Genomic DNA, 21,802 nt, shown 5'->3' on the forward strand with positions numbered 1-21,802 from the left:
TAAACCTGATCCCGCAGCCCCCCTCCCCTACAGAAGAGGTCACTGATAGGATTAGTGGAGTGGAGTGTGAGCCCTAAGGGACAAGCAGCTTAATTCCAGCAAAGGTCACAGGACATTTGCAGGATTAACCAAACTTGAGAGCAATAACCGCACATCACCTGCACGACCACATACGGGAGCCTGTGACCCTACAGCTTGGAGATTATAACAGAGCAGTGGCTGATATCAGTCACATATATGATGTCTCTGGAGATGATATCAGTACTGGAGCGTTATAATAGGAGCTGCTGATATAACAGTCACATCTGATATCAGTGATGGAGCATGTTAAGAGGAGCAGCTGATATCAATTACTTATATTATCTCTCTGATGGTTATAGTAGTGTAGTATAATAAAAGGGGTGCTAATATCAGTCACATATATTATGTCTCTGGAGGTTATATCAGTACTGGAATGTTATAAGAGGAGCCGCAGATAACAGTCACATATATGATGCCTCTGGAGGTTATATCAGTACAGGAGCGTTATAAGAGGAGGGACGGATATCAGTCACATACATGATGTATATGTCTCTGGAGGTTATATCAATACTGGAGTGTTGTAATAGGAGTGGCTGATATTAGTCACATGACTCCTGGCACTAATATCTGACAGGAGTGAATGGTGTTGATGTGCAGTAATTATCACACTTCGCTCGCTGCATTGTACCAGATTTTACTGAGGAGTCTCTATACAAGTAACAGTTGTAGGAGGAGATGAGGCTGGCTGGTTCGGGCCCCTGGATGGTCTGGGTTCCCTAAGGTATCAGACATCAGGTCGTCGGCAGCATGGCCTCTTCTCAGCGGGCAGGGGGATGGATCTGGAGGCACAAGATGGGAGTTCCCCTCCGAAAGTGTCTTGTATCTTCTTCCGCAGCTCGGCCTGAACCTGCCAGAGACACAAATGAGAAACTGGGGGTGCAGTGTGAAAAACGGGCTCGGGGGACGATGGGGACTCCTCACCTCCTTATTACAGATGCAGTACAGCACAGAGACCAGCAGCCCCTGCAGGACAGAAAGACACATCACTAATGGGACTGTTCTGCCAAAACATAGAGTCTACAATGCTGTCAAAAAGTATTCACCCCCTCACCTGTCATTTTATCTATCAGACCACCCATGTGCAAAAGTATCTGCCCGCTTACACTGAATAATTGGCTGCCCTACAGTAATAAAATCCACTTTCTCAGTAGCTCCACATGGAGCTATGAATTTAGGATGTTACAAGAAGCTTCTGAAGAGGAGGTCCACTTCAAACTGATAGCCTAACATAAAGCAGGGTGTCAGACCCATCCAGCCAGGAGAGCTGAGACAAGAGAAGGAATTACACTAGTCAGGATCTCGGCAGTATAGTCTGACCCTGTCCCTCTCAGATGAATTCCTCAGGGGTGGGGTAAGACTACTTTGCAAACAACCAGAGGCACATCCTCCTCCTTTCTGTTTCTGTGGACCAGCTGCAAAACTAATCACAGACATATCTACTTATTACACGGCCTCTGAACACAAGTCTAAGGATCGTTGAGCGTTGGGGAATTTATTCATGGGACTCTGCAGACAGCTTGCCCCAGGGTCTTCCTCTCCTGGTTCCATAATTTCTATTCATAGAGGTTAAAGCTCCATTGTACTGAGGCAGAGCTCCAAACCCCCTGCATAGACAAAGTTATATGATTGTACTCTGAAGGCACGACTGGGGAGAGCACTCACTGCATACTGCGTTGTTATTGAGCTTAATGTATACATAGGATGCTGTCAGCTCCCCCTAGTGGTGGCTATAGAATGTTAATCTGAAACTCTGTGTGTATGCAGGGGGTTTGGATCTTTGTATCAGTATAATGTCGCTTCTCCCACTGTAATAATATATTATGGAATTGACATGCACTGTGGATTTTAAATCCGCAATGTATCAATTGTTTGCGGCAGATTTCAGCCTTCGCAATGTAAATGCAGGATGAAATCCGCGGCAAAATCTACAGCAGATACGACCCGACTTCACATGCACTAACGGTATGTGTACATGACGGAATCCTCATCAGATGTTTTAGTGCAGGTTCCGCTTCAGAATCTGCAGCAGAAATCCACAGGGAGCTACCAAATTCCACGGTGGATTTGCAATTGCAGTTACTATGGATCCATATTTGGATTTAACCATTTAACCGCCTTCCATGAGGCAAATTTGCATGCAGATGTCACTTTTTTTTCGTAAGCGGAATTCAAATTGGCGTAGATTTGCATTAAAATGCATGGAACACTTTGGGATTCTACATCAAATCCACAGCAAAATCTACTGTGTGAACAAGACCTTAGGGGAACATCTAGTCATCTGTCCATCAGCTGATGGAGGTTCTGGTGAGGTCTGAAACACGAAGTTCCTGCAGCAAACGTATAAATGTGTGTCAATTACAGAGGAGGAAAACTCTCATCATCCATTGGGAAGATGGGTGCTAGCTGCGGAGAGGCAAGGGGGTCACATACTTTATGTTGAGGGATATTGGGAGAACTTTGCTCCTGTGCTGTTTATAGATGTAATAGGGGGTGAATACTTTTTCAGCAGACTGTCAGGGCAGTTATGTCGTACATGGAAGGAGCTGAGCAGGAGTTCCAGGCCCAGCTTACTGTATCTCACTCTGCCCCTTGCGCTTTCTTCAGGAATTAGATTGAAGACGGCTTCATGGATCCCGAGAAGCGGAATCAGCGTCAGTGTGGACTTGGCTAACCTGAGAAGGAGAGTGAGAAGTCTAAGAGAATCTGGGTTCATGAAGAGATGCTCTGCAGAATATTGGGAGAGATATTGCAGGGTATATGGGAAGTGATGCTCTGCAGTGCAGTGTTCTGTATTGTGCAGGGGATGATGCTCTGCAGGGCAATGTTTTGTAACTTGTAGGGGATGATAACCCTGCAGGACGTTGTTCTGTATTCTGTAGGGGATGATGCCCTGCGGCGGAAGTGTTCTGTATTCTGTAAGGGATGATGCTATGCAGGACATTCTGCTGTAACTTGTAGGGGATGATGCCCTGCAGGGTGTTGTTCTGTATTCTGTAGGGGATGATGCTCTGCAGGATGTTGTTTTGTGTTGTGTAGAGGATAATGCTCGGCAGGGCGGTGTTCTGTACTGTGTAGAAGATGCTCTGCAGGGCATTGTTCTGTAACTTGTAGAAGATGATGCTCTGCAGGGCATTCTGTAACTTGTAGGATATGATGCTCTGCAGGGTTTTGTTCTGCACTGTGTAGAGGATGATGCTTTGTGTCATGTTCTGCAGGCCAAAAGTCATCAATACACAGGATGCAATGTTCTGCAGGGGGGCATCACCGATACTTGCGATCGCTCCTCCTCATCTGATTGGCTCGAAGTTTCAAGACCAAAATGCGCAGTATCCGCAGGAAGATGATGAAGTTCACCTGATGACATCACACAAGAGGAGCCAATCAGAACTGTGCGCTGCAGACTTAATCCAAAAAATCTGATTATCTAGAAACTATCGAGCCCATCAATGCCAGATTACAGGAAGTTTCCTAGATTTCTTTTGGACACTTCAGCTCACCGCCAAAAATAGAGGCCAAGACGTGTTATCATATAACACTGTAATGAATGTGCATGTATACTATATATACACACACACAAAATAATATATATACATAAAGCGCTGCAGAATAAGTTGGCGCTAAACAAATAAAGATTGTTATTACATCACTGCATGGGTATTGTAATGTCCCAGAATCCAGCAACACAGAATTTACCAGCACGGCCAGCAGGATGGGGGAACGGATTATCCACCAGTATAAGCGGTTGTCATTCCTTTCCCAACAGCTACAAGACAAAGGACAGGAGTCAAAATGCGCCTCGCACATCCAGAAAGTTCTATTGTCTTCATAGATACGGAAACATTCTCTTACATTCACATTAATGCCGCTGTCCGTCACCACGGAGCGTATCACTAGACTCCCTGAACAGAATGGAAGGGGGGACAATAAGTTGTACTTACTGCGTGTTCTCGTACAACTGCCGCATGACCACCCATGGGATAACGAACAGGATCGGAGCCCCTGCAGCATATACGAGAGACATGAGAACATTTATATACCCGCAGTAAGGTGCGGAGGGTGATGCTGATTGCGTATGACGAATACATGTGCCAAGTATTTAAGAGTGGCCAAGGGTCTGTGCACACTATGTCAGAACCCTATACAGCGGAATAAGCTCCTGGCGGATACATGAAACATATCTACAGGACTCCATTCACCTGATGGAGGCCAAGAAAAGTGTTCTTCTGGCCTCCACCAGGGTAGCATGGAAAGTGTTGTGAACCGTAATTTATTACACAGTGGACTGCCGTGACGTATACTTTTTTTCCAATAGGAGCCTAAGGGCTCCTTTCCACTAGCCTTTTTTTATCGTTGCGTTTTTTTTTTCGCGATTGTCAATGGGACTTTCTAATGTTAAAAACGCAACGCAATGCACCAAAAACACAAGTTGCATTACGTTGCGTTGTGTTTTTAACATTAGAAAGTCCCATTGACAATCGCATTAACAAAAAACGCAAACGCAAGTGTGTGGGAGCCCTAAAGGCGACGTATACCTCTGTATGCCTATACATAAGTCAGGAAATCTTCAGTGTGCACTGAGCCTGAGGGTGCCTTCACACTTGTGAGAAAATCGCACGTTTTGTGAGCGATGTGGAGGGAGTGGCAGCGATATTTTTGCAAGAAAAAGCATTGCTGATGCCCAGACATCTTATGAGCAAAGTTGCGATTTTTCCATCTTTTTTTATCCCTGTGATATTGCGATCGCAAGTGTGAAGGAGCCCTGAGGTTGTTTCTACACAGGAGATTTACAGTGTGAGTTTGTGCGTTGCGAGGCGCATAAAACTCGCACGAAAATAGAATCCTTTATTTTCAATGGGTCAATATACAAGTGCGATTTCTGTCTCGCAGTGATGCTGCAAGAGAGAAAACTTGCAGCATGTCCTATTTTTCTGTGATTGCGCAGAAACCGTACCCATTGTTTCCTATGGGCAAGTTAAAAAATCAATTTGCACTCGCATGTACATACATGCGAGTGCAATGCAATTTTTCCATCTTCCTAATGAAACAACATGCGATTTTTCCATGAAAACCTCATGTACTACGATGCAATGTGTTTTTCTCGCAAAATGCTTCGCACTCGCAGGCAAAATCGCGGGTTTAAGAGTGCAATACGGTTTCAAGTTTCTCTGACTGATATCGCAGTCACCTATGTAAATAGGACATTCATGGACATCCAGAGGCTGAGAAATGGTCCTCACCTAACACTTCTCTACAGCTGGGGGGTTGTGACAATTTATCAGTGCAGGTAAGTGTGATCAGCCTGCAGTCCAGGAAAGTAGAGAGATGCTCACAGAGATTGTCTGCACTGGTACAGAGTAACAAGCCCTCAGCTGTGTGCTCTGGACTAGAGCAAAATTCATTTTCAGTCTAGTTAAATGTAAAAAAATTAATGTTTGCATTCAAATACAGCAAGCAGAGATCTTACAATTGTGAGGAAGTGAAACATAAAGTCTGTGGGAATGTCACGGCAGAGAATGACCCTCACCCCAGCCCAGCACCATGTAACGCGGCAGCGCAGCCTCCTCGGAGAACGACAGCACGAGCAGCAGGTTGTGCAGGTACAGCCCCTCCACCAGCAGCCAGTAGTAATTGGCGGCTACACAATACTGTGTGACGGTCTGCGCCACGCGGCACCCCAGCAGCGTCTGAGTGTGAAACAGGGGGCAATGGATTAGAGGCACAAAGCAGCACACACGGGGGCTATTTACTTAGACCAACATGTGAAACTTCTGTCTACGTAAACACTGCGCCCGGCTACAAGCGACAAATTGTATTGGCAGGCTCAAGCCTCTTCTAACATCTGGGGGCACCTCTGTTCGCCATATGGAAACGAGCTGGAGTAGGCGTCTGCTATAATCTATGGCAGTTTCTAGAGTACTTTATTATAAAGGTGATGGGCCTGAAAAGTCACAATTTTGGTATGTGCACCAAAAATGTGATTTTTGGACTTTGGAATTCTGACGTCCAGGGCTTATATGCTTTGTACCAAGGTTACAAGGAATAACTTGGCGATTGGTGAGCGTCTTATTGCTGAGACCCCTGCCGCTCTCCATGTCCCCCGTCCTCCTTACTGCGCCCCCCACAGTGAGGAGGAGACTGAATTAAGCGCTGACCGCTTTGCGTGACCAGTGCTGCATTCCCTTACAATGAGACTGCCAAGTACCCAAATAGCACCCGCTCGGGTATTTTCATCAGTCCTCCTGAAATGAATGTGCTTGTTGGCCAGCGCTCCCTTCATGCTGATGTCACTGTGGGGAGGGGGGAGCGACTCCACCAATCAGCAAGTTATCCCCTATCCTGTGGAGGGGAAGAACCTGTCATCCTAGTACAACACCTTTAATAAATAGGCCCCATTACCGCCACATGTCTGCCTTATAGCCACATCCCAAATATATACGACGGGCAGATATATCCAAACTGTCCTTGTTGCTCGTAGCAACCAATCGCAGCGCAGATTTCATTTTACTTCAGCAGCTTAAGACATGAAAGTTGTGTTCAGACTGGTTGGTGGTAAAATAAAAGCTGCGCTGTAATTGGTTGTTAGGGACAGTGTGTCTCATGTAACCCCGGCCTCACATACATGTGTCCTACCTGTAGCCCTCCCTCATACATGTGTGTTTCAGGCTGCATTCACACGGCCGTGTCCATGTTGCATCCGTAAAAAAATTGAGTGCGAAACACATCAGAAAGCACACGGTCACTATTTCTTTATAGACCTGCACACTGCATGTGCCATTCGCATCCATGAAACGATGGACGAGAATATTCTTCTGTCCTACAAACCCCAGCCGTGTGAATAATCTTACACGTGTAGCCCGGCTTCATACATGTGTCGCTTATAGTTCCACGGGACTGTCAGACGCAGATACCCCGACAGTCGTCCCCGCAATAATCACTCAGTGAACGGAGGTGGAGCGGGGTTGGGAGCGCTCCGGCCACTCGCCTCCATTTACAGTAAACAGGCCGTTGTTCATAGATGAATGACTGCTGTTTACACGGCCGATCATCGTTCTGTTTTTATGCTTGCATGAAATGAATGATAAACTAATTATCTTTAGTCGTTCAGTCGCTGACAGCATTTACACTGAAAGATAATCTTTCAGATTCCTGCTATCCAGCAAGAATGTGAACGGCTGTGTAAGGCCGGGTTCACACGGGGTGGAATTACCGCAGAAATTCCGTGCAGAATGTCCGCACGGCCATGCTGCCTGCGGCTCCTAATCCCGTGATTAGCCAGCAAAGTGGACGAGATTTCGCAAAAATCTCGTCCACACACTGCGGCCAAGCCGAGCGGAAACAGACATGCGGCGCGGAAAACAAAGACACAGCATGTCAATTCTCTTTTAGTGTCTGCAGCGGCCTCTCTCCTCTCTATGGGGAGAGATGTCCGCAGAGGAAATCCGACCGCAAAACCGCTACAAAACCCGCGGCTAAAGGCCGAAGGTGTTGAAGCTGTGCTTTTCCAGCGGAATTCTCGCAGTTTTTCTGTGCGGCTATCCCGCGAGAATTCCGCTGGAATTCCATCGCATGTGACCCCAGCCTAAAAGGGCCCTTATACATAGTGTCTAATCTGTAGCCCTGCCCTCATATACATATATCTACCATGTAGGCCCGCTATCATATACATATATCTACCATGTAGGCCCACCCTCATAAACATATATATATACCATGTAGGCCCACCCTCATATACATATATATATATACCATGTAGGCCCGCCGTCATATACATATATCTACCATGTAGGCCCACCCTCATATACATATATCTACCATGTAGGCTTGCCCTCATATACATATATCTACCTTATAGCCCCGCCCTCATATACATATACCCTGTTTCCCTGAAAGACACTATTTGGATTGCCTTTTTTTAAATTAACAACTGTAATTAGCACTTATTTTTGGAGTAGGGCTTATATTTCAAGGATCCTCAAAAATCCTGAAAAATCATGATGCATCCCCAAAAATCCTGAAAAATTAAACATTCTCAAAAATCCTGAAAAATCATGCTAGGGATTATTTTCAGGGAAAAAGGGTATCTACTATGTAACCCCACCCTCATATACATATATCTACCATGTAGACCCACCCACATATACATATATCTACCCTGTAACCCCACCCACATATACATATATCTACCATATAGGCCCGCCTTCATATACATATATCTACCATGTAACCCCACCCACATATACATACATCTACCATGTAGGCCCGCCTTCATATACATATATCTACCATGTAGCCCCGCCCTTACATAAGTGTCTCATTTGTATTCCTTGCTCTTATATAGCCATCTGTAGCTCCACCTCATAGACATGTATCTCCTGTGTAACCCCGCCTCATACATATGTGTTTGGCATGTTGCCGCCTCTCACTCTCTCCCTCAGCAGAGCGGCTACGTCCTCCCCGCCCTGGATGCCGCTGTGTTGTCGCTCCAGCAGAGCGTCCCGGGACAGCAGTGACACGGCGCGCAGGATGAACGACACAAACAGGTTACAGTGGATGAGATTCCGGGTACAGCAGAGACGCCTGGAATATGGAGGGAGAGACAGGTCATTATAGCCTACAAGATCTGGGGGCTCCCATGATGACACAACCATTGTTACAAACCCCAAGATCTGGGGGCCCCACGGGGACACAGCTGTCAATACTGGGACACACCCCACCACACAACAGAGACCCCGGCATACCATCTCGCACCATATCTGAAAAAACCTCTGTGCCAGCTCTGACTTGCAGCACTTTTGCATGGAGAGGAGCTGAAGTGTAAAGCACACAGTTCTATTGTAAAAAGGGTCAACCAGGGTTAAACTAAAAGGATCTGCCTTCTTTCAGAAATAGTGCCACTACTGCCCTACACTCTGCCCCCGTTTATCGCCCCACGCACACAAAAATGCTAATGAAAAGTGGAGGGCACGGACCTGAGCACAGCCAGGATGCAGAGCGCCACCACCAGCGCAACCAGGGAGATGCCATATCCAACACTGTACATGAGCCGCAGCTGCGACAGAATCCAGGCCTGATGCTGCCAAGACAAAAAGTGTGACAATCATTAATACCCACAGGGGGTGAAGACACCATGCAGGACCTACTGGCTTTCACCAGAGGGCACTGCCACTTCTGCACTGAATATGCATCATTTATACCCGTGGATTACAAGCAGGAGACCAAAGGCCCCTGGATATAATTATACATCATTATAGAAGAGTAGGGGGCCAGTTATTATACAGGAGTCAGAGTCTGGCATGGCCAGCCTTAGCTACATACAACCCGTGCAGTCACACAGGGCCTGTGCCTGCAGTCGCCAGCCTAGAGCTTCTTGGAGAGGTACCAGGTAGATGTAGGCTGGAGGCGATCACTCCTTTAGGTCTGCTTGGGCAGATGATCTTTCTCCATGTGGCAGCATCTTGTAGAGCTACATGAATCATCTTCCTCCTGGCTCTGTCTCCTCCCCTTTAATGTTTCAAGTTGCCAATGTCAGACAATTGGCACCCCTGTAATAAATTTACTTAGTTCTGCTGCTGTATTTAGGTTATGAACTTGATTCTGGTGCTGTATTTATGTTATGAGCGTCACTCTGGTTTTATATTTATGCACTGACCTTGGTTCTGCTGCTGTATCTATGTACAGCCATTGTTTCTGGTGCTATATCTATGTACTAAGCTTGGTTTTAGTGCAGTCTATATTTTATGAGCTTGGTTTTGGTACTGTATTTATGTACAGACATTGGTTCTGCTGTTGTATCTATATACTAAGGTTGCTTCTGGTAGTATATTTATGTACTAAGGTTGGTCATGAGTCCGTATTTATGAAATGAGCTTGATTATGGTGCCGTATTTATGTTATAAGCTTGGTTCTATACTGTATTTACGTCATGAGGTTGGTTTTAGTGCTGTGCTTAAATATTGAGGTTCATTCATGCTGTATTCGTATTATGAGCTACGTTCTGGTGCTGTATTTATGCTATCAGTTTGGCTCTAGTTCTGTATTTGTGTACAGAGCTTGGTTCTGGTTCTATATTCATGTACTGTGCTATGTTCTGGTTCTGTATCTATGTACTGAGCTTGATTTTATTGCTGTATTTATGTTATGAGCTTGGTTCTGGTGCTGTATTTATTCACTGAGTGGTTCTGGTGTGAGTATGCTGCTATCTTGCTGCTTTATGCACCAACAGAATACAGGCAGACTGCCTATCAATGTATTATATATCATTATTTTCTTATGAAGGGGAACTCTCTGTTCACAGCATCTTCCCTATGTTTCTACACATGAAGGCGACGTTCTCTTACATGTGACTGCTCCTGTTCTGGGTCGATGTTCTCACACTGAGAGTGGTCTCTCCAGGGCTTGTCTGTCTCATCCTGAACCCATTGACCGTCTGGACCACAGCGCCGGAATACAAGGCCATCTCTCACTAAGGGAGAGGAGGAGAGGTCAGGCATCTATCTTTTACCCCCTAAGCTGCTCCTTTCCCCACCCCTGCCTCTCACCTTGAGGGTACCAGGGCAGGTAGTATGGACACGGCTCAGCATGGGTTGTATTAACAGCAGCGTCTCCCCAGCACACGTACATATCAAACGTGCGATTACAGAACAGTCCTGCAACACATGGAGAAAATTGTGAGTGTGGTATGCAAGTGTGGCAGATACGTGTGGAGCCCTGGGGCATTGGTCATCAAGAACCCTGCACATGCATGTAGTCTGAGCCAAAGCATGTACAGTCCATGCAGCCTGTCTGATCAGGGGTGCGTATGATCCCTCCACTCTGTCTGAGCCACGTAAGTACAGTCCAGGCAGTCTTTCTGAGCGGGGGTACGTACTGTCCCTGCAGTCTGTCTGAGCCGAAGTGTGTACATTCCATGCAGTCCATCTGAACCGGGGTGTGAACGTACAGTCCTGGCAGTCGGTCTGAGCCGGGGTGCGTACAGTCCAGGCAGTTTGTCTGAGCCGGGGTGCGTACAGTCCAGGCGGTCCATCTGAGCTGGGGTGCGTACAGTCCAGGCGGTCCATCTGAGCTGGGGTGCGTACAGTCCAGGTGGTCCGTCTGAGCTGGGGTGCGTACAGTCCAGGCGGTCCGTCTGAGCCGGGGTGCGTACAGTCCAGGCAGTTCGTCTGAGCTGTAGTCCATTAGTCTGCGGGTGACATGTGAATCATGCTGGAGACGTGTGCCCGTCCTGTGTGCCCTCTGCGCAGCTTTAAGCATCAAACATTCATCTTGCTTCTAGTCTTACTATTACTCCACTCACCGGTCAGCGGAGGGTCCGCCCTCATCTTCCTTTCACAGTTTTCCTGATAGTTCTTCCAGGCCTGCACAGTCTCCTGCACAGTGTTAGTGCCACAGGTCTGCAGCAGTGATGGGAAGAATATCATCACCATCATAACCCCATATCACAATATCACCCACATAACACGTCATCAACATAACACAGCATTACCGATACAAAGTCACCCACATAACGCAACGTCACCAACATACCTCCATGTTATCTATGTAGCACAACATCACCAACGCAATGTCATCCACATAACCCTTCATCACCCATATAACACGTCACCAATACAAAGTCGCCCACATAAAATGTCAGCAACAGAATGCAAAGTCATAGACAGCACATCACCCATACCATCAGCGTCACACACGTAGCACAATTTCACCAACATAACAAAATGTCACTCACATAACGCATTATCAACATAATATAAAAATTGTTCAATGAGTGCATCCTGAAGGGTTCCGTATTTCTAGAACTTTCTCTGGGGCGATGGAATCTTTACTTCTTGTTGTATTCTAAGCACTTTTTATAACTGCTACATTTATGAAAATTAATGAAAAAGGCTAACATGGAGCGCTGGTGTGTGTTCCATATATATAGAACTCTCTCCTAGACTCCCTACAGTCTGGCTTCCGACCCCAACACTCGACAGAAACTGCCCTTACAAGGGTATCCAATGACCTACTGACAGCCAAATCGAGGGGCGATTACTCCCTGCTGATCCTTCTCGACCTCTCCGCAGCATTTGACACTGTTGACCACAAACTCCTCCTCAGTATGCTTCGCTCCATCGGCCTAAAGGACACTGCTCTCTCCTGGTTTTCCTCCTACCTATCTGACGGCTCTTTCAGCGTCTCCATTGCTGGCTCTACCTCCCCTCCTCTTCCCCTTGCTGTTTGGGTCCCCCAAGGCTCGGTCTTCGGCCCCCTCCTTTTCTCTATCTACACAGCCCCTATTGGACAAACCATCAGGAGATTTGGCCTCCAATACCACCTGTATGCTGATGACACCCAGCTATACACCTCTTCCCGTGACATCTCTGCACCTTTCCTCCAAAACATCACCAACTGTCTGTCCGCTGTCTCTAACACTATGTCCTCTCTCTACCTAAAACTAAACCTCTCTAAAACTGACTTACTGCTATTTCCACCCTCCACTAACCGACCTCATCCTGACATCCGTTGCCCTGGGGTCATATTCGACTCTGATCTATCATTTACCCCCTACATCCAATCTCTTGCCCGAACATGTCAGCTGCACCTCAAGAACATCGCAAAAATTCGCTCTTTTCTCACTGTAGACACGCTAAAAACGCTTACTGTTGCCCTCATCAACTCTCGGCTCGATTATTGCAACTCGTTGCTGATCGGCCTCCCCTGTAGCAGACTCTACCCTGTCCAATCAATCCTGAATGCGGCAGCCAGGCTCATCTTCTTGTCCAGCCACTACTCGGACGCCTCTGCCCTGTGCCAGTCACTGCACTTGCTGCCCGTTAAATACAGAATACAATTTAAACTCACTACCTTCATCCACAAAGCCCCCCACAGCGGAGCGCCCCCCTATATCGCCTCCCTCATCTCAATCCATCACCCACCCTGGGCTCTTCGCTCTGCTAACGAAACCAGACTGAGCGCCTCCAAGACTTCTCCAGAGCAGCACCGGTCCTCTGGAACGCACTACCAAAGGCTACCCGGGCAATCCAGGACTCGCAGAACTTCAGGCGTGCTCTAAAATCGAACCTCTTCAGGGAGGCATACCGCATACCCTAAACAAACCCCTCTGTACTCCGCCTGATAACATGCTCCTTGACCAATTGACTGCAATCCCTGCTAGCCATCATAAACCGCTCCTGCAGTCATACCGATTCTGCCGTCACACGGCTAAATGTCTGACCATTGTCTATGTGTATAGCATCCCTCACTCTCCACCTCGCCATACCGTGCACATCTCCAGCCCCTTTACCTTCCGTATCCCCCCATTACTTGTAGTATGTAAGCTCGTTGGAGCAGGACCCTCACCCCTATTGTTTCCATCAACTGATTACTATGTAACCGTGGTTCTGTAATTTTTGTATTTCTTTTTGTCTTTCTGTATTCCCCCCTGTCTATGTAAGCGCTGTGGAATATGTTGGCGCTATACAAATAAAGATTATTATTATAAACTAGGTGTTATACTTGTGCGTTACACTGTGATTTTATGAGCCGAGCACCACACTCCTATAAAAGCTGTCCAAAAGAAAATCTGTGTTGCCCATAGCAACCAATCATAGCACAGCTGTCATTTTACCTCAACTGTGTAAGGAATTAAAGCTGAGCTGTGATTGGTTGCTATCGGCAACAAAAGTTACAGGGGAAGTCGGTGAGTTTTCACTTTTTAATTATGCCATTATTCGTTGCCTGGTGTGGCTGAAGAACGCATATGCAAAATTTGTATGCAACAGAAACAAACAAACAGATCTTGTGTATCTCTAGGATACTAGTGCCTCCATGCCTTCCCGTATTACATTTTGTATCTAAGCTAAAGGTGATACAACAGGATACTAGAGCCTTAAGGTCCACCCGTATCACATCTTGTATCCAAGCTAGAGGTGGTACAACAGGGTACTAGAGCCTCCATGCCTCCCGTATCACATCTTGTATCCAAGCTAGAGGCGGTACAACAGAGTACTGGAGCCTCCTTGCCTTCCTGATCATGCAAACTTGTAGACTGTAGAAGTTGGTGTCCCAGGTGGTCCCATACATGTTGTATTGGCAATAAACCTGGAGCCCGGGCAGCCACGGAAGTGTGACAATGTTGTGGAGGTATTACTGTGACCCCCTTGTGTGTGCAGCCAAGCATCATCCTGCTGCCTCTTGGAAGCGGTCATGAGAGGATCACATGTGGATGTCCTGAACATATCGCTGAGCTGTCATTGTCCCTCGTACCACTACTAGGGTTGACCGACTGTTGTATACGATTGCCCCCCCAGACCATCACACAGCAGAGATCAGTGTGCTGCTCCACAGCAAAGGCAGGATAAAGGCGCTCACCCCAGATCTCCAGATATGAAGACAGCTGTTGTCAGTGCCCTAACTAAACCTGGATTCATCGCTGGAGACAACCCGGTTCCACTCAGTAGCGTCCAGTTTCATTGTTCACAACACTATTGCAAACCGAGGTGACAGTGGCTGTGAAACCAAATGTCCTTCAGCCTAGCGCCTGGAAATGGTTCAGACAGACATAAGGGTATTATAATGGCGCCACCTGTCAATGGATAGCGGACAATGAAACAGTTGGAGCTGCTCGTGCTTGTTGGACGATCTTACGATCCTCTCTACTGGTGATCTGTAGGGATCATCCTTAGCCCAGTCACCTTGTGTGCCCTCACGCATCCACTAGTCCCAACACCTCATCACAGTCTGGTCAGAATGGTCCAGGTGGGGGACAATTCATCGATACGACCATCCAGCGTCTCACATTTCAATAGTGCGCCCCCTCTCAGACTCTGGTAACGGGGTGAAATCTTTTCTATGTTTCGTAGAGGCATCTAATGGTCAACAAGCTCTACACAAGCAGAAGAAGCCTCTGGAGTCTTTATAGGCCAAGGATGAAACCAATTTAAGTGTAGCGTCCGAGGAACGGGCCCATATCCGAGGAGATAATGGGGTAGATTGAGGCCTTGTCACAGGCTCTAACATCTCCTCCCCTGGGGGTAGCGCAGGACCTGACCAAGTTATGGCTGGGGAAGTTTCACAGGGAAAACTTAATCTGCAGTTTACCTCAAAGTCCTTTGTCACACGTGACGCCACCGTTCCATACTCTGCGGTGAATCCAGAAGTTGGAATAAAATAGTCCACACACAGGGATAACTTTCTGAGCAAAATCGGGAACGTTCAGTAGAGCTCGTTTACTTGAATACAGTCCAAACTTTACAACATCAGGCTGACACACGTGCAACAAGAGATAATGGTGTGACAGGGAGGATACTCAGGATGTCAGAAGAAGCCACAGTCCCAGTTATCTGTGGGGTTCTGCTCCCGACTACGCAATTCTCTTTCTCATTCACTTGCTCTCTACCGGTCCACACTCACGATTAGCATTGTACTCTGTATTGCCCCGTGGTTCCTCTCAGTACTACATACTAGCACCAAGGGGGCCTGGGTGAATTAAGCCCAGGACAGACGACAGGTCATCGCTTAGCCTCTTCCATCTTGGGGATCCTCGTAAGACGAGGCACACTTTCTCCTACTCAATGAAAGTTCTCTTCCAGGCAGTCTAAGACTTAGACTTGACTCTTGCAAGACTAGCTAGAATCTCTCCTCTACAGCATCCTTGCAAAAACACATTTATACAACAAGATACATTTCTCAAGACATAACCCAGACGTTAACCCATTCAGTGCTGCAGAGGTGCAATACACATCACACATGTATCCACATCGAAGATACTGACAATACAATTGCACAAGACAAACACATTCATACCAATGGAGAAGCCCCATTAACTCTGGGCCATTACATTAGGGCCTCAGGTGACAAGACCGTCCATCTAATCACACCACAAATTTCATTATTTACATATCTGCCTGAGATGGAACTGCATGCTGAATCTTGCAGCAAAATGAAGATTTCTTCTAGGTGCTTAAAGGGCTTCGATCATTAAAAAAAAAAATCTATACTTACTGTACCTATTCCTCCCCAGGCAGTCTGCTTACCAGATTTTCACCTTGTCGATCTTCTCCTGGCTCCTCCAGTCCCCTGGGTTACCTCACTGCAAGCCGGCTGGATCCTCTTCTTCCGGTGAGAAGCGTACATTGCCGGCATTCTCCTTCCTGCAGCTCAATGTATGCTACGTCAGGTCAGCCAGCTTTAGTGCTCATTTAGTGTTCATATAGTATGTATAGCAGCGAGACCCCACACCTGTGCACTAAATTAGGCTGCCAAGGATCAGCATTCCTTTGTACCCAGTGAACACTACGTCACTAGTGCCGTAGCATACATTAACCTGCTAGAAGGAGAACGCCGACACTGTACACTTCGTCACCGGAAGAATATATACACACACACACACACACACACACAATTATATGGTGTATACCTCTACACTGGAGTGATAACTTTGCACTCATGTAATATCTGTTATATTCGTGTGTTGAAAGGTTGGTCATTTTTTTACCTGCAGCCATAAGAGAAGCAGTGCAGTCCGCCAACGCCACATCCCACGGTGACCGCAAAGCTTCCAGACATTGCTGTGGATAAAAACAAATCACAGATGACAGTGGGGAATATTCACTACTGAAACCCCTCCATCTAATTGAGTTCACCCTCATAGTTTGTGTAGCTTTCAGTCTGATGTACTTGTCAGAGGTGCTGCCTGACTTGCTCCCTTTAATACATTTGTTGCACTGATGTCGGCACATGAAACACCAGTCTAAGCATATAGATAGATATATAGAGAGAGAGAGAGAGCTGTATTGCCGATTTGTCACGGATCGACTACTCCAAGCGGTCTTGTGCTATGACCGCTTGTCACGGCAGTGCCTCAATTGATCACTCTAGCGAGGTTGCAAGTGGATTTGTACCCAGCTTTCCCAGGCTTCTGCACGAATGCAGAACAAAATATATACACATACAAAAATATACAGAAAAGGATGTTACAGTAGAGATAAGGTTTGCAGGCATAGGCAACAGACAGTAATTAAAATAAACAAGGAAAAAAATAATCGAAAGATACCAGATTTGGGATGTTTGGCCCATGGTTCTGATCGTGCGGAGTCATGGGAAGAAATGGCAAAGTCCTTACGCTGCAGAGTATCTCCGAAGGTTTGACAACTGGGTCTGTCTGTTTGTTTGTTTTTTAAACTCTTTTTTTATTGTCATTTTTATAATATCCAACAAAAGAATACCATAAACGTGTCATGTATTACAGTTTGTTTACATTCGCATATGTACATTGTGTCTCAGTAGACTGCCAAAGCATTCATCAACAGTTCCAGGTTTTTCAGTAAAAAAGAAAAAACAAACAAATAGATAATATTCATGTATTGGCTGCACAACATGTTAGCAATATTCATACGAATGGTATGGTCCATTTGCCGAATGACATAAGTACCTGTAGATGGGGGGTTAGGATGATGCATTATGTATATAGCATGTTTGCTGAACTTTTATCCATAGGCACACAATATGCCTACATGTACACGTTTGTATAATATATATTTCTCTCTATTTCTTCTCTTCCCCCCCTTTTCTACAACTCCTCAACTTCCAAACCCAAAAACTTAACTCAACAAAGTAAAGGTGAAATTACTAATGTATCATCTCGCGTCTTTCCTGTTTCTTCATTAGCTAATTTTGGACTGCATTAAATCAAATTTCAGTATTCTACGGTAGTTATCTTTCAGATAGAGTTTCTCCTATATGGTCAGAAGTCATTGATTTATGATATTCTCAGTCTCCCTAGACTCCCTAGTTTTCAAGGTTTCTCCAGAACACATCTATGCCTGCGAGGTCATTCCGAGAGTGGTGGGGTGAATGTATTCGTACCTGTGGAACCCCCCTGATTCCAAAAATATAATTCATATAGGACCTTCAGATGACCTCCTTATTAAGAGATTTTACCCTTAATCTGACTCGGAGCCAGGGTGTCTGTGAGAAATACCAGAGGTGTCAATCCTCGCTGGCAGGGGGGTAATTAGCATCCCCCTGTCACTGGCTTACTTTATTGCCATCATGATAAAGGTCTTCCTGAAGGCCACATGCAGATCAGAGTTCACTTTAGATGAGAGAAGGGTGAGAGATAAATATTGAAGAGCCCACTTAACTTTTCCCTAGTCCTGAATGGTGACGGTTGGGTGACACTTTACCAATATCATTATACCACAGAGAGAGAGCATACCAAAATCATGCAAACATCAATAGGTTTACTCACGATTTATGCCTGAGGTGCGATAAATGTATACAGTTGCAGTCAAAATTATTCAACCCCATTACAAATTAGGTTTTGCCAGTGGTAACGCCCTCTTTCTGCCACATCCAGGCAGTATAGCCAGTGTAACGCTGAACTTGTGAGCGGCTTCCTGTTTTATCCCTAGTGCTTTTGTGTCTTTTTCTATCCTTTCCTTGTTTGGACCCCTTTCTTAGGTGGGTTTCACATCTGCGCCCGGGGTACCGCTTTCCTGCTCCGTTCGGGGAGCAGGAAAGGAGAATCCCCAAGCCAAATGGCTCTGTCTCAGAGTGGAACCAAACAGTGCTGAATGGACACCATTCACTACAATGCGGTCCGTTCGGTTTCTAATCAGGCGTTTGGCTTTTGGATAGAAATTTTGAGTCGGATCTTTAATGGAACCTCTGACTGGAGGTTCTATTCAGATGTTAAACCGGCTTTAGCCATATTTCTAACATGCAATCCATGTTCAAATGTCACAGACAACAAAGCACTCGCCAGTCCAGGTATCTGATGTTTTATCTCAAGTGCACCTGATACAACTAATGAAGCCCTTGATTCGTTAGACAACATCTGATTTGTAAATGTGGCTCTTATGAGGGATTTTGTTCAGAGGGTGAATAATTCTGAGACTGCAGCAGTCAGTCAAAGGTGGCATTTTGTGATGAATTTGGAGAAACCACTTGTTATATTAGTTGTGTTGAATTATTTTAATTCTTCTTGTTCGATTGTTTTTTTGTAAACAGCTGAAAGTTTGTGAATTTGGCAAATACTTTTGATTGCTAATGTATGTACAAGGAAACATACATACATGTGATGCAGTATACAGTATATAAGTATGAGGTGCAATATGTGTATGAGGTGCAGCAGAGGGTACCTCAGGCACAGTATATGTATATATGAGGCACAGTATATGTATGAATGAGGTACAGCAGAGGGTACTTCAGGCACACTATATGTATTTATGAGGCACATTATATGTACAGTATGTATGAGGTGCAGTATATGTATGTATGAGGTGCAATAGAATATACTTCAGGCAGAATATATGCATTTATGAGGCGCAGTAGAGGGAGACTCAGACACAGTCTTGTCTGTATGTATGAGGCACAGTATATGTACAGTATGTATGAGGCGTAGTAAATGTATGTATGAGGTGCAATAGAAGATACTTCAGGCAGAGTATATGCATTTATGAGGCACAGTAGAGGGTAACTCAGGTACAGTCTTGTCTGTATGTATGAGGCACAATATATGTAAAGTTAGGGAGCCTAGAGTATGTATGTATGTATGTATGAGGGGCTGTATATGTACTTCCCTGCAGTCCTAACCGCTGGGCATGGTGACTCAGTGGTCAGTACCATTGGTTTGGAATGCCGGGTCCTGGTTTGTATCTATGTGGAGTAAGCATGTTCTTCCCGTGTTCTCATGGGTTTTCTTCAGTTTCTTCCCACAAAGCACACACCTACTGATGGATTTACTTGCTATTCAGATTGTAAGCCCCAATGTGATAGCAACTGATGTGAGTGCTGACAATCTCTGTACAGCGCAGAGGAATATGTTGGCGCTATATACAATGAATAAAATAAATATATGCAAGAGTCAGTATCATATGTATGTACACTTACAAGTAAAGTACATACCTGACACACGCAGACATCCTCACACCAAGTCTCCACACCGTGATCTGTGCTGCTGCTTACTAAGGGATCCCCGGAGCCAAGAGGGAGGAAAGATGTAAGGAGGGGGTATATATATATATTTATATATATACAAGGGGTGGATCTCAGCTGTGACATATATACATGTGTATACACACGGTTGGGAAAGACAGCCACCACCACTACTACTCTCATCATTGTTTTAGCTAAAAAAGTTAGAGATATCTAAGGCTATTTGTGTGATAATGTCCTGCTGTATCTAAGCCTATCAGGTGTGATACTATCCTGGTGCATTAGAGAAGGATGCTGTAGTTGCTGGTGGCTCTGTTACATACAGGTGGTGGCAGAGCTTACATACCTCTCCGTATCGTTCTGACGCCTCTTTCGCGGCTGCTTCATATTATTGATTGGACAATCAATAGGTTGTGAAGAGACAATGGTCAGACAACGTCCCACCAGGCACTGGCTGCTCCACATGGCACCCCTGGTCCCCCACCTCCTGGCCTCACTGATGTTCCCCCGCCTCCCCACCTCCTGGCCTCACCTAAAACGGAGTGTCTCTTGTACCAAACACTTGTTGCAATTACATCATCATTCATCAGAACATTAATCTCTTCAGTAAAATTACCAGCCCCCCCAACACGTGTAACAGTGAGCTCCCCCACCCTAACACGTGTAATAGTACTCCTCACCGTGCCTCACACCCCCACCTGTATGAATCTTATTACCCTACCTATCCCATCCCACACATGCTGCCATCCGACATATGTACCCATTCCAATTACAGTACCCTTCGAATCCCCTACCTATACTCATACTCATGTCTGTCCTTCCATCAGACATACCGTCCCCATAGCTATAACTGTCTCATCTGCTCTGTGGTCAGCATCCTCCTCCACCAGATGGGGGCCGTATCCCTAAAAGAGGGGAAACAACATAATTACCTCGATGAGTGATACATCTGACACTTCACAGATAATGGAGAGCCCTCATCCCTATAAGTGGCGGCTTCACACTAAGAGCAACAGAGAGCCACTACTCCAATGACGTAAGTGGCACTAAAGAGATGCCAACCACATTATCCAGAAATACCTGGGGATGGCAAGATAGATAGATAGATAGATAGATAGATAGATAGATAGATAGATAGATAGATAGATAGATAGATAGATAGATAGATAGATCGATCCACAGGTAATTCTGTCTTTCTCTCGTTAATCGTGTGGCGATGAGATCTCATCCTGGCTCTCAGTTTTTGTCCTGTTTCTCCAATATAAAGCCCCCCCTACAGGACACTTACTGCACCGGATCAGGTACACAGCATTGGATGTGGAACATGTGAATATCCCCGGGATCTTATAGTCCTGCTGTGTGTTGGGGATCCGTATCTTGTCCGCGGTCCAGACATGTCAGCAGGTCTTACAGCTCCTTACATTACAGGGATGAGTTCCTTTTTGTGTCAGAGGGTAATGCACTCCTGATTACAAGGTTCCTCAAATTTGGAGGTTGCCTGTAACACAGGAGGGGAGGGTTCGGGAATATGGTGTTCAGATGGTCATCCTTGAGTAGGGTATGGTGGAGTTTCTTTGCAGTCTTGCTTAGTACCTCTAGTTGCAGATTGTAGGTCACTACTAGAGGCACACTCCGTTTTTTTCGTTGTCCTTGTTTTGGAGTAGTTGATTTCTGGGTATCCTGGTGGCTCTGGTGATTTGGTCATCAATTGAGGTGGCATGGTAGCCCTGATTTAAAAATGTCCCTTTAGGATGGTATAGATGTTCCTCTCTGTCATTATATATATATATATATATATAATGCG

General features: G+C 45.8%; 1 protein-coding gene across 1 annotated transcript; it reads right to left on the reverse strand.

Annotated features, from left to right (window-relative positions):
* Nucleotides 1-705: 705 nt before the first annotated feature.
* Nucleotides 706-20,463, reverse strand: GIPR (gastric inhibitory polypeptide receptor). Its single transcript, XM_066582096.1, has 14 exons — nt 20,345-20,463; nt 16,095-16,137; nt 11,375-11,471; nt 10,620-10,727; nt 10,419-10,543; nt 9,051-9,154; nt 8,475-8,658; nt 5,606-5,765; nt 4,020-4,080; nt 3,775-3,844; nt 3,347-3,435; nt 2,615-2,753; nt 1,003-1,044; nt 706-928 (listed from the first exon to the last, which is right to left on the reverse strand). The coding sequence occupies exons 1-14, from the start codon at nt 20,461-20,463 to the stop codon at nt 806-808; spliced, it is 1,464 nt and encodes a 487-aa protein (XP_066438193.1). The 3' UTR covers nt 706-805.
* Between the last annotated feature and the right edge of the window lie 1,339 nt (nt 20,464-21,802).

The sequence above is a fragment of the Eleutherodactylus coqui genome, chromosome 10, assembly GCF_035609145.1.
Source record: "Eleutherodactylus coqui strain aEleCoq1 chromosome 10, aEleCoq1.hap1, whole genome shotgun sequence".
NCBI classification, from domain to species: Eukaryota; Metazoa; Chordata; class Amphibia; order Anura; family Eleutherodactylidae; genus Eleutherodactylus; species Eleutherodactylus coqui.